The sequence below is a fragment of the Impatiens glandulifera genome, chromosome 2 (genome assembly GCF_907164915.1).
Source record: "Impatiens glandulifera chromosome 2, dImpGla2.1, whole genome shotgun sequence".
Classification (NCBI taxonomy): domain Eukaryota; kingdom Viridiplantae; phylum Streptophyta; class Magnoliopsida; order Ericales; family Balsaminaceae; genus Impatiens; species Impatiens glandulifera.
This window is the reverse complement of record NC_061863.1, coordinates 58189269-58204080: the sequence shown is the minus strand read 5'-3', so window position 1 is coordinate 58204080 and position 14812 is coordinate 58189269. Positions and strand designations below refer to the sequence as shown.

At 33.7% G+C, this 14812-nt stretch overlaps 3 protein-coding genes across 3 annotated transcripts; all 3 read right to left on the bottom strand.

The window, feature by feature from the left end:
* LOC124927350 (protein SMAX1-LIKE 3-like) lies at positions 1-2996 on the bottom strand. The gene is made up of 3 exons (XM_047467753.1): positions 1558-2996; positions 1286-1463; positions 1-1202 (listed from the first exon to the last, which is right to left on the bottom strand). The coding sequence occupies exons 1-3, from the start codon at positions 2757-2759 to the stop codon at positions 201-203; spliced, it is 2382 nt and encodes a 793-aa protein (XP_047323709.1). The 5' UTR covers positions 2760-2996; the 3' UTR covers positions 1-200.
* A 4171-nt stretch (positions 2997-7167) lies between these two features.
* Positions 7168-8378, bottom strand: LOC124925834 (40S ribosomal protein S17-like). Its single transcript, XM_047465945.1, has 2 exons — positions 8271-8378; positions 7168-7846 (listed from the first exon to the last, which is right to left on the bottom strand). Exon 2 carries the CDS (start codon positions 7833-7835, stop codon positions 7395-7397), a length of 441 nt encoding a protein of 146 aa, XP_047321901.1. The 5' UTR covers positions 7836-7846; positions 8271-8378; the 3' UTR covers positions 7168-7394.
* Positions 8379-10648: 2270 nt separating this feature from the next.
* On the bottom strand, positions 10649-13915 carry LOC124926502 (cationic amino acid transporter 7, chloroplastic-like). The gene is made up of 5 exons (XM_047466738.1): positions 13481-13915; positions 13171-13393; positions 12728-13076; positions 12407-12641; positions 10649-11327 (listed from the first exon to the last, which is right to left on the bottom strand). Exons 1-5 carry the CDS (start codon positions 13866-13868, stop codon positions 10753-10755), a joined length of 1770 nt encoding a protein of 589 aa, XP_047322694.1. The 5' UTR covers positions 13869-13915; the 3' UTR covers positions 10649-10752.
* Positions 13916-14812: the final 897 nt, after the last annotated feature.

The window sequence follows — 14812 nt, the reverse complement described above, 5'->3', positions numbered from 1 at the left end:
AGTTAGAAACATAAAATATATGATAGTTAAATTTACATGTTCTACTAATTAATTAAACTAAGAGGAAGTCATCATCACTTTCTATCATATACCACAAGTTTCCCCCCCTCCCCCACAATTATATGAAACCAACAAAAAAAAAAAAGGAACATCAAACAAACCAAACAAAAAAAAGAAGATCCCATGACATGCAAATTATTTCACAACACTTGAATCTTGAAGATAATCTGTCTGTCTATGATATCCATGATGAATCCAATGCTGTTAACTGAATTATCATGATCATGATCATCATCTTCGGTGGCCCCAACGTTCAAATCTAACGGTCCACAAAGTCCATCATTTTCGCCTCTTTGAGGGGAGCATGGTCTAGACAATGAGCTGAAGCTGCCGCAGCTCAATATAACAATGGCATCCTTAAGTGGGACAAACTCCCCATCATCTGAGACACTTACTTTCCCATTTTCAATAGCTTTTTTAATACCAAGTTGAGAACTATAATCCACTTTCTCCACATCCTCCATGAAAAACACTCTACTCGGGTTTTCTTTAACCGCCTCCGCGAATCTGTCTAGATAACTCGAACCGGGCTGGTCCTCCCTCATTCTCTTCTTATTCTTCATGCAATCTGAATATCCTCCACTTACTCCAATCGAAACATAGTTGTCATAAGAGCCGAAAACAATCCTGGCTACCTCTTTTCCAATCATCTCCTTTCCATTCTGATCAACACCTAGAAAGGATAACCAGGTTTCTTCCTTTAAGGTATTACTAGCCTTTCTTCTAACCATTCCAGACCGAGACTCGAGAATTGTGCTAGAGATGTCGGGAATTATGTCCTTATGCCATGGAACCTTCTTCTCCAATCCCTTGGATAAGGCTTTCAGGTTTTCAGAATTGAAGTCCTTGAATGAATGGGCGTAACTGTTATCTTCCTCATCATTTGCCTCACTGCAGGAAGCAGAGTTTGGACTTGAATTGGGATTTGACAAAAGCTCTGGCTTCTGCTTAATCAGTGGCCAGGTTGAGATGGCCGTTTGATGTAACCTTATCATGTTTTGATCATGGGCTGAGACTGAGCTTGATGAGGATGGTGAAGAAGAGGAGAGAATTTGGGCTGATTCAAGAAAATGTGGTTTCTTGTGGACTGATCTGCAGATTGAATTCCATTTCTTGCATAGTTCTTTCAATTTTTCAAAATCCTACAAGGAAAGATAATATTATTATTACAAGATTGATCACTCCTCCGACATGTATATTATTTCTTGATCAGTTAGTTAATTACCTGATCACTAATGGCCTTTCTTTTATTCTGATCTTCTTTATAAATCTTAAGCCATGAAGGTAAGCTTGAGAAACTCTGACATGCATTACCCATCTCTATGTTCCAAGCTTCTCTTTTGTAATTCACTCTGCAATCTGAGCAACAATTGAGGTTTTTCTCCACTCCTGCTAAGTCATGACTGAAATATTCCAAAACACAAAAACAAAAAATTAGAATGATCACAAAAAGTTAAATCTAATCAAAATTATGGGTACTATTAAAACCTTAATTACCTCTCAAGGTTGAGAGTTAGTCCCAAACTGCCAACTGGAACTGTGAGAGGATGAAGTTGCCAAAGGGTCTCTAAAGAAGGATGACCAATTTTGCATCTCGTGAAAGTGTTGAAATCTGCAATACCCATTAACCAAAGCTTCTTTCCCTTCTCTCCAACTCCTCCGCATAACAGTCTGCTTAGCTCCATAATCATGAGTTCAACTGGAGAATAGTGATTCCGTCTTTCCTCACCATAATTTGACCAAAATTGTGATACCCATTTGAGATCACCCAGATATAAAACAACCCACTTTGACTCATACCCATTAACCAAACACCTTAGCTCCCCAATCCTATGTTGGACATCTTCAATGGCCATATTTCTAAATGACCATAAAGGAACACTAACAAATCTTACATCTCCCCTGTCTAGTTTACCCATAACCCCACGCATTAAGCACTCTGCGTTCGTCAAGTTCTCTGCCACAATGACAGTGTTTCTAAGTTTTGTGGTGCCGGTTAATGTTAGGGAGTCGAGAATAGAGTTCACGTCGTCTTCGGAAGCTTGGAGGTCGTTTGATTTGTTTAGTGTAAATTGGAAAAGAGGTTTAATTGTTTCCTTAGGTTCTGTTTTGATGACAAGAGAATGGTTAATATGGGAAGAAGAGGATGTGATTTCTAAAGAGACAGCTTGTTCGACATTCTTTTTGACTTGGGGACTAGAGAAACCGGCTTCCCTCATGACCCTACTAACACTAGGATCATCCAAGATTGAAATAACAAGCTGTTCAAGCTCTATCTTTAAAGCCAAGATGGGTTGTTGTTGGTTCTCTACCGAACCACGCCGCTGATGAGCCTGAGCCCGTTTAAACGCGGCCACAAGAGCATTGGAAAAAGAAGGATGATGATTATGATGATGATGGTTGTGGTTGTGGTTAGACGGGCCTAGAATTACTAACGGGTTGGAAGCTGATGTGGGAAGCCTATTGAGAGACACATTGAAGCAAAGCTCCAAGGCTTTACACTGGAGGGGATGAGAGTGTGCCCGTAAACAGGCTGCCCGGAGTAGACCATTGGCCGCCCCCATCATGGCGGTAGCCACATGAAGTGGTGTGACTTGGGCATGGCCTCGCCGCCTGGCCAAGGTGATTGCAGATTTGACTATGGCTGCTGCATCAGATGTGAGACCCTGATGAACAGAGTAGCTAGCAGCTGTCCTCATAGCTTTAAGTAAATTAATGGCGGGTACTAGGTTTGTTGAGTTTTTACTAGATCGAGAGATACTAAAGGAAAGGAAAGAGAAGAAGATTCATGGGTTTCAACACCTGAGAATTAATTAGGACAGATATAGAGAGAGGATGTTTCCGTAGATGGTACAAAGTGGTGATATTGAATGGGAATGAGCAGACCTAATTATAAGAAAGGTTGGTAGGAAGAAACAATATGGGAAGTGGGTTTTTGTGCTTTTCTTCTTGTGTTTTGTTTTACAAAAGAAAAAGTGGTTGATGGCATGGCATGGCATGTGAGCCAAAGCTAAATTCTTTCTCTCTTTTTCTTTCCAATTTGGATAAAGTTGAAGGATCATTTCCAACTTGGACCCAATCTTTTATGGCAAGTGTTCTACCTTAGACCAGTCTACTTCATCTAATATAATACGACCACTTTACTAGTGTTCAAACTAAATACTTCGATAAAGTAAAAAACAAAGATTTCATATTCGATTTTCACGACACAACAATTTATCGGTAAAAGTGTTATGCGGGTATTGCTAGGAACTAGATTGGAGCTGCAGTGAACCATTCCTTGGACATGTAGTATGATGTTTCTACAAATTATCTATTTATGTACTTGAGACAAAGAATGTTATGAGTTGTACTTGATTATGTTTATTGTTTCAAATGTGGAATAAATAAAGTGTTGCATCTTATATTTATTGGATCATATGACAAGAAAATTTAACATGTAACAATGGGTTAATTAATCCTTGTTTCTTTAGAATTATTCACTTTCCTTTTGTTCTAAATCTCATGTTTTTAAAAGTAAACTTGGTCTTCTTTACTAAATTATCTTTAAAAAAGAAAAAGAAAAAAAAAATCTCATTGAGTTTGTCCATTCATTTTGTAAGTTTTCATGCTATTAACTTTCAAAAAAACTAAAATCCAATGAAAACACATAAAAAAATGTTAAACTTAAGTTCTAACATTAATTGTCATTATCTTAAATCACACATGTATCAGGAATGTGGTATGCAAGTCTTATCTTAAATCTTACAACAATATTAACATGAACAAGATTTGAACATAGTATAAGTAATTGTTTATAGAGCCCTTTATTTCAAACTGAAAATTTTGATGAGTTTTAAAAGAAAAAAGAAAGATAATTAAGTATACTTTTGTGGGTATTGAATGAGTAACCAGAACTCATCAATCTTTTAAACTGGAAAAGAAAAGAAAAAGAGAAAAGGATCGAATTAGGGAAAAAAAGGATGAACAGAGAGAGAGAGAGAATGGAAGGACTGTCTGTTTGAAGGAGATCGGGAACTGTGTTGATGATCATCATCATCATCATCTCGATCCACTTTTCCCCATCTGAGAGGAAGGAATAAATTATAGGACCAGTTTTTATGAATAAAGGTGATTGATTTGATTGTATAATATTAATAATAATAATAATAATCAATTGCAAATTAATTCCATCAAATTCAAATCTCTTCCCGTGAAAAATTTCATGACTGCCAATGGGTCCTATTTTGTATTTTTCATCTCAATCAACACATACATTCGTTCATACAACTCATTATTAATTAACTAATATTTAGCTCATACATTTGCACGAATAATAATATAAAAAATCGTGAAAAAAAATTACGGATAACATTTTTAATTTTATTTTTAACCGTTTTAAGTTTTTGGGTGAGTCAATCCACAATCCGACCCAAATATACATTTACTCAACATCATTATATATTAGTTAGTTAAAAAAATTGAATTTATATTAATGTTAAAACGCCCAACATTCATCAAATTTGGTGTTGAATTTAAAATATAAAGTCTTATTACCCTAGTTGGTAAATTGTTGTACTTATTTTTGTTAGATTGCAAGTTCGAAACATACCTCTAACATTTTTAATTTTATTTTTAACCAATTTAAATTTAAAACAGATCAACCCACAATCCGACCCAAGTATCCAAATTAACCACAGCTTTCGACCCGACAATCCGGACACTTTAAAAATTAAGCATTATTATATATATATATATATATTATAGTTAGTTAAAAAGTTGACTTATATTAATAATAAAACGTCCCGGGTTTATCAAATTTGGTGTTAAATTTAAAATATAAAATCTTTGTAGTCTAGTTGGTTAAAGAGTTGTATTTGTTTTGTTAGGTTGCAAGTTCGAAACATATCTCTAGCATTTTTAATTTTATTTTTAACCGTTTTAAATTTAAAAACGGGTCAACCCACAATCCGACCCAAGTATCCAAATTAACCACAGCTCTCGACCCGACATTCCGGACACTTTAAAAATTAAGCATCATTATATATATATAGATTAGTTAGTTAAAAAGTTGAACTTATATTAATATTAAAACGTCCCGCGTTTATCAAATTTGGTGTTGAATTTAAAATATAAAGTATTTGTAGCCTAGTTAGTTAAAGAGTTGTATTTGTTTTGTTAGGTTTGCAAGTTCGAAACATATCTCTAGCATTTTTAATTTTATTTTTAACCGTTTTAAATTTAAAAATGGGTCAACCCACAATCCGATCCAAGTGTCCAAATTAACCACAGCTCTCGACCCGACAATCCAGAAACTTTAAAAATTAAGCATCATTATATATATATAGATTAGTTAGTTAAAAAGTTGAACTTATATTAATATTAAAACGTCCCGCGTTTATCAAATTTGGTGTTGAATTTAAAATATAAAGTCTTAGTAGTCTAGTTGGTTAAAGAGTTGTACTTATTTTGTTAGGTTGCAAGTTCGAAACATATCTCTAGCATTTTTAATTTTATTTTTAACCGTTTAAATTTAAAGGCGGGTCAACCCACAATCCGACCTAAATATCCAAAATAACCACAGCTCTCGACCCGACAATCCGGATACTTTAAAAATTAAGCATCATTATATATATATAGATTAGTTAGTTAAAAAGTTGAACTTATATTAATATTAAAACGTCCCGCGTTTATCAAATTTGGTGTTGAATTTAAAATATAAAGTCTTAGTAGCCTAGTTGATTAAAGAGTTGTACTTGTTTTGTTAGGTTGCAAGTTCGAAACATATCTCTAGCATTTTTTATTTTATTTTTAACCGTTTTAAATTTAAAGGCGGGTCAACCCACAATCCGACCCAAGTATCCAAATTAACCACAGCTCTCGATCCGGCAATCCGGAAACTTTAAAAATTAAGCATCATTATATATATATATAGATAAGTTAGGAAATCAAATAAAATGTTTATAAATTCAAACTAATATTAAGTAATCACTCATGTAAAAAATGTTGATGCAAGTAATTAGAGAATGTGGTTTATTTTTTTTATTTTTTTTTGTGTGTGATAAAAATAGTTAAGATTTGTTCGAATTCAAGTTTAAAATGTAATAATCAGTGAAAATTTTGAGTGTGTATAATTTTTTGGTAAAAAATTAAATTGTATAAATATATAATGATAAAATTAAAATTAAAAATTATTTTAGTATTTTATTTAATAAATTAAGTGATGTAATGATAATAATATTTAATTAAATTGAGTCCAATTGAAAAGCCTAAAGTATTAATATATAATGATCAAATAATTTATTTAATGGATTGAGGGATGAGAATAATGAAATAATAAATGTTTTATTATAGTTGATTTTTTTTAAAATACACAATGTTACAACACCTAATTTAGTGATTTATTTATTTAAATAACTCAATCCTTAAAATTTCATCCCATTATCCTAAAGAATGTTGGAGTAAAATTTCTTAAAAAGTATTCATTGATAATTAAAATGTAATAATAATTTATTAACTTGTAACCAATTAAAAGGTAACAACCAATCATTTTCATTGTGAAAGTTGTAGCAAAATCAGTTAAATTTTACCAAAACCAAAGATGAAAACCTAATATTTGAAATATAATTTTTTATTAGCTTTAGTAAGTAAAATTGACAGCTTTACCATGATATGTTTTTAGTAAAGATATTCATATTCCTTCTTAAACTTTAATTTAAATGTTGTTTTACTTTTTCTAAGGTTCCATTTGATACAAGGTACAAGTTATATAACATTCTATACAAACTGAAAAAGCAAAAACAATAACTTAATGTTTGTATTTCATTCTTGTATGTATGTATGAATAAATATATAAGATTTTCTTGCAATTAGTTTCTAATGAAAGACATGTCCTGGGAACTGTGATAGAATGGTGTTAACAAGAAAAAGTTGATCAGCAAATGTTGTGATTTCTTATGAAATAAAGAGCTGATTTATCCTAGATAAAAAAATTGTCACATCTATTAAAGTGAATCAAAACTAAATAATTTAACCAACAAAATCAATATGGTTAATCAGACTTTATTTGAACTGAATTCAATTGATCATAATAAAAAATAAAATAAACAGCAGTGCAAAAATCTTCTAAAAAGATATGATCCTATAAGTTAAAAAAGAATAATATGACCATGTATGTAACAACACAGCTCAATCCAGCAGCAGCATAAATTAAAACCCAATTCACTAACAAAAATAAAGTAGTGCAATAGTCAAAAACACTGATGAAATTTTGTAATATCCAAACAAATAGTGATCCAAATGTGTTTTAACAAAATGAGAGCATATTAAACTAAAGACAAGCAAAGTGAGCTCAGTCAGTACCTCTTCTTGAAACCACCAGCACCAGCACCACGGCCAAAAGGAGCAGAGGCAGCAAAAGACTGCGGCTCAACTTCAGCCTTGATCACGCCCGGAAGGTCGCTCATTCCAAGGGAAGAAAGCATGTCAAGAGTCTCCTTATCGACTTCAATAACATCAGTCCTTATGGCAGATTCTTCAGGAACATAGTCCATGCGCCTCTCGCGCTCCTCTTCTTGCAGCTTCAACGATATTCCCCTAACGGGTCCTCTCTGAATCCTCTTCATCAAGTGAGTCGAGAATCCAGCAATCTTGTTCCTCAATCGCTTCGATGGGATTATGGCAACCTCTTCCATTATCTTCTTGTTGGTATGGAAATCCAAGGTCATCTTTGAATAGTACCTCTCAATGATATGTCTAGAGGACTTCTTCACTGTCTTGGTGCGAACACGACCCATCTTGACAGCAACTAACCACAAAACAGTCAAATTTATTAAAAACAACATCAATCATAGCTACTACACATTACTATAGAAACTTGTTAATACACTCTTAAATCCAAATATGCAAAATTTTGATTCTTGTATCATCAACAAACAGTCTAAATTATAGAGAACATAAGATAAACATGGATAAAAATGCAAAATTGCAGAAAACCCAGAACAAGAGAAAACCCTATTGTATACAAATCAAAATTTAATCGATGTTACTGATAGAAGAATAGGTTTAGATCTAGATATTCAATGGACAAAGAACTGACCTCTAAACTGTAATATAGGAACTTAATCTCTAGGACAAAGAACTTGAATTAGATTTTTTTGCTTAGAACAGAAAAGATATCTAAAATACAAACAATGTTGTTTATCAGAAGATTTGAATTAGAGAATACCTACCTTGAGATGGCTGGATAGAAAGAAGAAGCACGAACGAACGATCGAGCGACGACAAGGGATCTGCTGACTGATAGGTTAGGGTTATTTCAGAAAATATTAGGGTTGTGAGAAGCTTGGTTTTTTTGTTATTTTTTACAAGTTTTGAGATGGACATTAAAAAGCCCATGTTAACAGGCCCGTAGTTTTGAGATTACAAGCAAAATCTTATACGAATTGGCCCAAACATCAATTATGCCATGATTAAAAAAGCTTCTCAATTTGTTCTCAAAATTGATTTATTTATTTATTAAATAAGATTCTTTTCACTTTTTATTTTAAATGATAAAATATGGAACCTTCTGTCATAAAATAATGTTGTAGTTTTTTAATAATTTAACTTATTCATCAATATATAACTTTGTTAAAATATATAACTTTGTTACGATTTAAATATATAATTTGGGTTAAAAGTTCTTGATCTCAAGGACCGAGCGAGAAATCGGTAATCAAAGTATAGAAGAATAACGAAAAAAAGTTTTTAAAAATATAGGAGAAAGGAAAACAAATATGAAAAAAGAATACTACTAATATATACTTTATTGGTTTAAGACAAAGAGCCAAAACAGAAAATATGAGATTAAAAACTTTAACAAAATTTTTTATTTATGCCTCATTGGAGAAGTAATTTTAATATATATATATATAGCAGCTGAATTCCCCGATATCCAATTACAACAACGGTTACAACAGTTACTAAAGAATTAATCAAAATCAATTTTAAGAATAACAGAAATGTGAATCAAAGCATTGTTTTAGAACAAAAACATAACCATCGCAACAATATCTAGCTCAAGTGCTCAATTAGACATTGAAGAGTATTGTGCCGGAATTCGTAATATATTGTTATTACAGACTTATAGTAGTGTTAATTTTGTTATATAGTAAATTTTATTTATAATTGGTTATTGTCATGTTTGATGAGATGTCAATTTTCCTCTTCCTCCTCCTCCAAATTACCCATGTTTGTATTATTAATCTTTTTATAATGCTATGATATGCATAATAAGTGGTAACTGGTTAAACCAACCAAATAAGTTGCTTTCAAACTAAATGAGTTGCCTTTTAAACATATCTAGGCTATATTACATACTTTATAAAAAATTAAAAATAAAAAGTGTCATTTTCTACATGTAGGATGAAGCCGCGTGCAATCTCTCCTCTATCCACAAACAATTGATGTCACAACAATTTGTGTTCTCCATTGTTTTTATTGTCCCATCAATTCACTCACCTTTTTATTTCCATTCTCTTCTCCCAATCTTGATGATGATTATATTATAATAGAAAGTCCACAATTTCATTCATTAATGAAATGGAAGGTAAATTGAATTGAATTGAATTGAATTAAAAAAATGAAAAGAAGAGAGGATAAGTGATGTATAATTTGGAAAGGGGATGGGTCCTACAAAGTTGCATTGATAGTAGACAAGAGGGGTCGGGGAAGATCTAAAGTTCCACGAGGCAATGAAGGACCAATTGACCTCTCTCTTTCTTTGATTGCAATTTGCAAGAGACAAAAGTGGTTCAATTTTGTGATAGTGAAGGGTCCAAACCCTCACAAACAAACAAATAATAATAATGTCAATTTAATGGATCATACATGTCCCCACCCCACTCTCTCCCTCCAACCTTATCTCCTCCTCCTCCTCTTCATATTTCCATTCATTTTTACCTATCTGGCTTGTTTGATTGAGATTAGAAACAGCACGTTTTTGCGTAATAATCTTCCACAACTAACTCAGACTAACGAAAGCCTTCTTCTAGTTTAGTTGCAATAAGAGTTGGATATCTCCAGTTTCTATGAGTTCCTGTATTTGAACTCGTTATGTGGAAAGTTTTGTGTCCGGTTAAGTGTTGTCTGCGGGATATGTATTTAACTATTTAACTCGTGAGATTAATCGCATTCCAAATAAGAAACAGAACAAACATTTTAAAATTATAAAACAAGATAGAAATGAAAAGAAGCCAAATGAATGACCGAAACTTTTATTAAACATATTTTGTACTTAAACTCAATTTTAAAATAAAATGAAACGAAGAAGCTAAAATAAAACTTTACCTTTCAAACCAATAAATAACATTCAAACAAACGTAGACTTCATTTAAGCGGTGAATTCATCTATATTCCATACCCTGTCCTTGTCCTTTTGTCTGTCCGATTTATTATTTATATTCTTTATAAATTGATTATATTCTATGACAAACTATATAAAATAATCATCACATTTTTATTATCATAATGATTTTGTCTCCCAATCTCTTATTTTTAAATAAACCAGTCAACCTCCACGGACCAAAGTGCAACGACAAGCTTGACTAGATTATTTTTTTTTTTTTAACATAAATAATAATAATAATAATAATAAAAGATCCCAACACAAAATCTGGGCATCTATACAGATTGACATTAAAAAAAATAAAATACTAAATTTCTAAAACCCTGTTAGACTTGGATAGAATTTGCAGTGTGGTCCTCTTCTTCATCCTCCTTGTTAGATATAGTTTGAGCATTAAAAAGAGTTCCATCCCCTTCAGCATCAAAGCTAGCGTGAACACCATACAGAACATACACTAAAACTATTAAAACAGAGAAGAATCCAAATCTTACGTACGAAGCCTTGTCTATAAACCCCAATAAGAACACGTTCAAAAATATCGACATTGTCGGTATCCATGGCATCAACGGTACTCCCCAGAACTCCGGTTTCCTTACTTGGGGAACCGCCATTTTGAACACCTGAACCACTATAATTCCAATCACCGTGCATGTCCCAAGCATTAATGTTTTCGGAGTCCCTGATGGAGCCAATTTCCATGTCAAGATAAATACAACAGATGTCATTGTGAAACATGATAAGAACGCCATTGTTGGCCATGGGCTAGTTGTCCCCAACGAAACGTAACGCCTGAATATGACAGCGTTCGACACCATGTAGAACACGAACAGTGTTCCTATTGTCACCAGGTTTAGAAGGATGCCCAGATCCGTGAACAGAGCTATGACTGCAGTGCATATTCCTAATAGTATAAAGGTTTGTAATTATTAGGTCATCAGTATTTGGAATCAAATACTAATAATAAAGAAAGAAAAGAATAGAATCCATCCTATATATATATATATATATATATACACACAAACAGAACTTAATTTCAAATCAAACAAGAAGTAAAGAAAAGAGGGCGGCCCAGACTAGCTGCAAGCAAAATCCTCAACTATTAGATATCATGTTCTCTAGGTGGTCGGTCCACCTTATGAAAAAGCACTTACAAAAGGATGAAGATCAGGCCGAGATACGATCCTTTGGCCAAAAAAAGAATGAATACTTATTATTGGCTTCTAAAATATTATCTACACAACATTTATTCTTTCCAAAAGGATCAGCCTTTTTTTATTAGTATCATGATCAATTGACCATCATCCTTTTAGAACCAAATGCTAAGGATCTCTACTTTCTTTCATATTCAGTCCCCCACACACACTAAGACTACAAGATTTGGTTTTTGGATTCTCAAATCTTAATCTCCTCAAATATATGTTGTCCATTCACTACTTTTACTTGTGGAGCATTTTGACAATTTTCACCCATAAAAAAATCATTATAGACTAGGGCAGATTAATTAACTAAAGATATTTGATTTAGTAAAAGAAAAAAGAACATAATCGCATGTATCCCCCCTACAGTCTACCCTACCTACCTTTGTTTTATTTTTTTGAAGTTTTATCTACTACTTTCTTTTCCCTACCTTAGCCTATAGGTTATTAAGGTAGTACGGCCCCACTATTAACAAACAAAAGAAATATAGGACCCAAGATTAATACAACAATACCCATTTGTATATTGACATCTGCTCAAAGAGTAGGACCCTTTTATTGCGGCCAATAGTACAAGTAGGTCCACACATGGTCAAATCGTAGGCCGAAGATGCATCATTACCCACATGAGGTCTGAGTCCACACACATCCTACTACTCAACCTACCTATACCTCTTCTACTCTCACTCAATTTAAACCTAACTGAAACCGTTTCATTAAGGTCCCACCAACTAATTTTTTACCCATTTCAAATGATCATCAAATTATCTAGTCAAAATCTTACCTAGAAAGACAGAGGCGTTGACAGGCGTTGATGACTTTGGATGAACCCTAGCGAACCAAACAGGGACAATACCAGACCTTCCTATCACACACATGTATCGAGCTTGACCCAACATTGATATGAGCATAGATGTCAATATTCCCATGCTGGCCCCAACTCCTATTACGTTTGAAACCCAACTCCAGCCGTCTGATCTTCCTTTAAATGCAGCTGAAAAGGGTGCCTCCGGATCTATCTGAAAGCAGCAGCAGCAGATTCATTCATTATACATGATTGATTAGAAATGGGAAATGGGAAATTAGAAATGGGAAATGGACGGACCAGATCATAAGGGAGGAGAAAAGACATTGAAGTAGCCATGAGACAATAGAAAATGGTGACTATTATAACAGAGCCAGAAACCCCGATTGGAATATCCCTAACAGGGTTAAGGACTTCTTCAGCCATAGTGGAAACGGCGTCGTACCCTATGTAACTCATATACACTGTAGCCGCTCCATTAAACACCCCTGACGCTCCAAATGGGAAAAACCCACCCGGATTGTTCGGGTTAGATGGTTCGGTCATGTTTTTCACATTCCCTCTACAGAATCCGATCAAGATCACAAACAAGATGAACAGAATGTGAAGCGTCGTCAAGATCAAATTCACCGTCGAACTCTCCCTCGTGCTGTTGAAACACAAATTTCAATTTACAGATTCGTTAAAAAGGGAAATCAATCATGGGGGTGGGTGAAGATAGATAACAAAATTGAAAAATTGACCTGCAGCAGATGACGACGGTGATAATGAGAACGACGGCGACGGCTAAGAGATCAATCTCGTTAAATCCTTCCGGTAAAGACGAAACACTGAATCTCCATTTCGTCTCTGTGGATATTCCAATGGCGGTGCCAAAATACGCCGTGAAACTTCTAGCCACGGCGGCGTTTGACAGAACGTAATCAATGATCAGATTTGCACCGGTTAAAAAAGCAGTAAACTCCCCTGTAAAGATCACGTGAATGCAATTACTACCCTATTTGCTTAGAGAAAAAAGGTTTTAACTTTGAATAGATAAGAGAGAATGCGAACCGAATGTGACGCGTATGTAACTGAATGCACCTCCGGCGACGGGCATGTCAACGGCGAACTCTGTATAGCAGAAAGCTGAGAGAAGAGCACAGATTCCGGCAATGGCGTATGAGATAATGACGGCAGGACCAGCCAATGAACGGCTAGCGTGTCCGGTGGTAACGAATACACCGGCTCCGACCATTCCTCCGACGCCAAATCCGATCAAATCAATCCACTTGAGACTGCGGCGCATATCGGTGCCAGAGCGTGCCCTGACTCTGCTCATCTCCTCAAAAGAGGTTGAAGAAGAGACAGCTCGCCGAGCAAGGCGGCGCGGTGTATCGGAAAGTGCCCTGAAGTATGATCTTATGCTAGAGAAGGAAGTTTGATCTCCATGTCTATCCATTATCCTTTCTCAAATCTCAAAACTCTCTTTTGAATCTCTTCCTTCTTTATGTGGAGGCACTCATATAAGTGCTCTGAATATGCTTCCTTATATATAAATCAATAAAAGGTTTTTTTATTATTAATCCAAACCAAAAAAATAAAAAAATAAAATAAAAATTAAATACCACCAACTTTGTAAGTCTGTTTGATTCATCTCCAAAAGCAATAACAATAATAATAATAATAATGAATAAAAACTAATAACATTATAACTCATCGATCTTCACGGCGAAGATATTCGAGTTCGTTAATGTTAGATTTTATGTAATGTTATATTTGTTCGTTAATGAATTATTTTTTTTGTTTATTGTTACTTTTAAACGGTTAATCTCGTTATGTTTTAGTTGTATTTGATCATGATTAAATGACACTTTTATTTTTTATTTTTTTTATTACTTTTTTTGACTATCATTTATATCTATTGACTTTTTAAGATAAAAAAAATTATAATAATCTAAAAACATAGGATTTAGATATTTATTTGATGATTCATAAATTTGGAGGAGTGGAGAGAGTGGACCTAGTTGTTAAATCAAAGAAGTGGACTTCCTTTAAAAAGCGCAGTAATTTAACGTTTGTAGCTGTAACTCAATTAGTTCTTGTTTGTAACGAAACTGCATCATCAGCATTCAGCAACTACTGAAATAGACAAAACTAATAATCCAAAGAACATATGTTTATGAAATATGTGTGTTACATGTTGCAAGAACGGTACAAAACTACAATTTCATGTGTTATGTTTTCTTCTCAACAAGAGATGAGATAAAAAAGTATTATCTCGCTTATTTTGTATCCATTAAGATGGTTCAGTGTAAACAGTCGACCTAAGAAACTAAAAATGTTTTAAATAGAAGTGAAAGACTATGACTTTAAAAAGGAAATGAGAAAAGTGGTTAGACATTT

Bases quoted from the DNA above. Each gene is read 5' to 3' on its own strand.
- LOC124927350 (XM_047467753.1), bottom strand. From the start codon at position 2,759: ATGAGGACAGCTGCTAGCTACTCTGTTCATCAGGGTCTCACATCTGAT. The intron at 1,464-1,557 runs GTAATTAAGGTT...GGAATATTTCAG, and splicing joins CTAACTCTCAACCTTGAGAG to TCATGACTTAGCAGGAGTGG. The intron at 1,203-1,285 runs GTAATTAACTAA...CTTTCCTTGTAG, and splicing joins GAAAGGCCATTAGTGATCAG to GATTTTGAAAAATTGAAAGA.
- LOC124925834 (XM_047465945.1), bottom strand. From the start codon at position 7,835: ATGGGTCGTGTTCGCACCAAGACAGTGAAGAAGTCCTCTAGACATATC.
- LOC124926502 (XM_047466738.1), bottom strand. From the start codon at position 13,868: ATGGATAGACATGGAGATCAAACTTCCTTCTCTAGCATAAGATCATAC. The intron at 13,077-13,170 runs GTCAATTTTTCA...GTGTTTCAACAG, and splicing joins ACCGTCGTCATCTGCTGCAG to CACGAGGGAGAGTTCGACGG. The intron at 11,328-12,406 runs GTAAGATTTTGA...TTATACTATTAG, and splicing joins CAACGCCTCTGTCTTTCTAG to GAATATGCACTGCAGTCATA.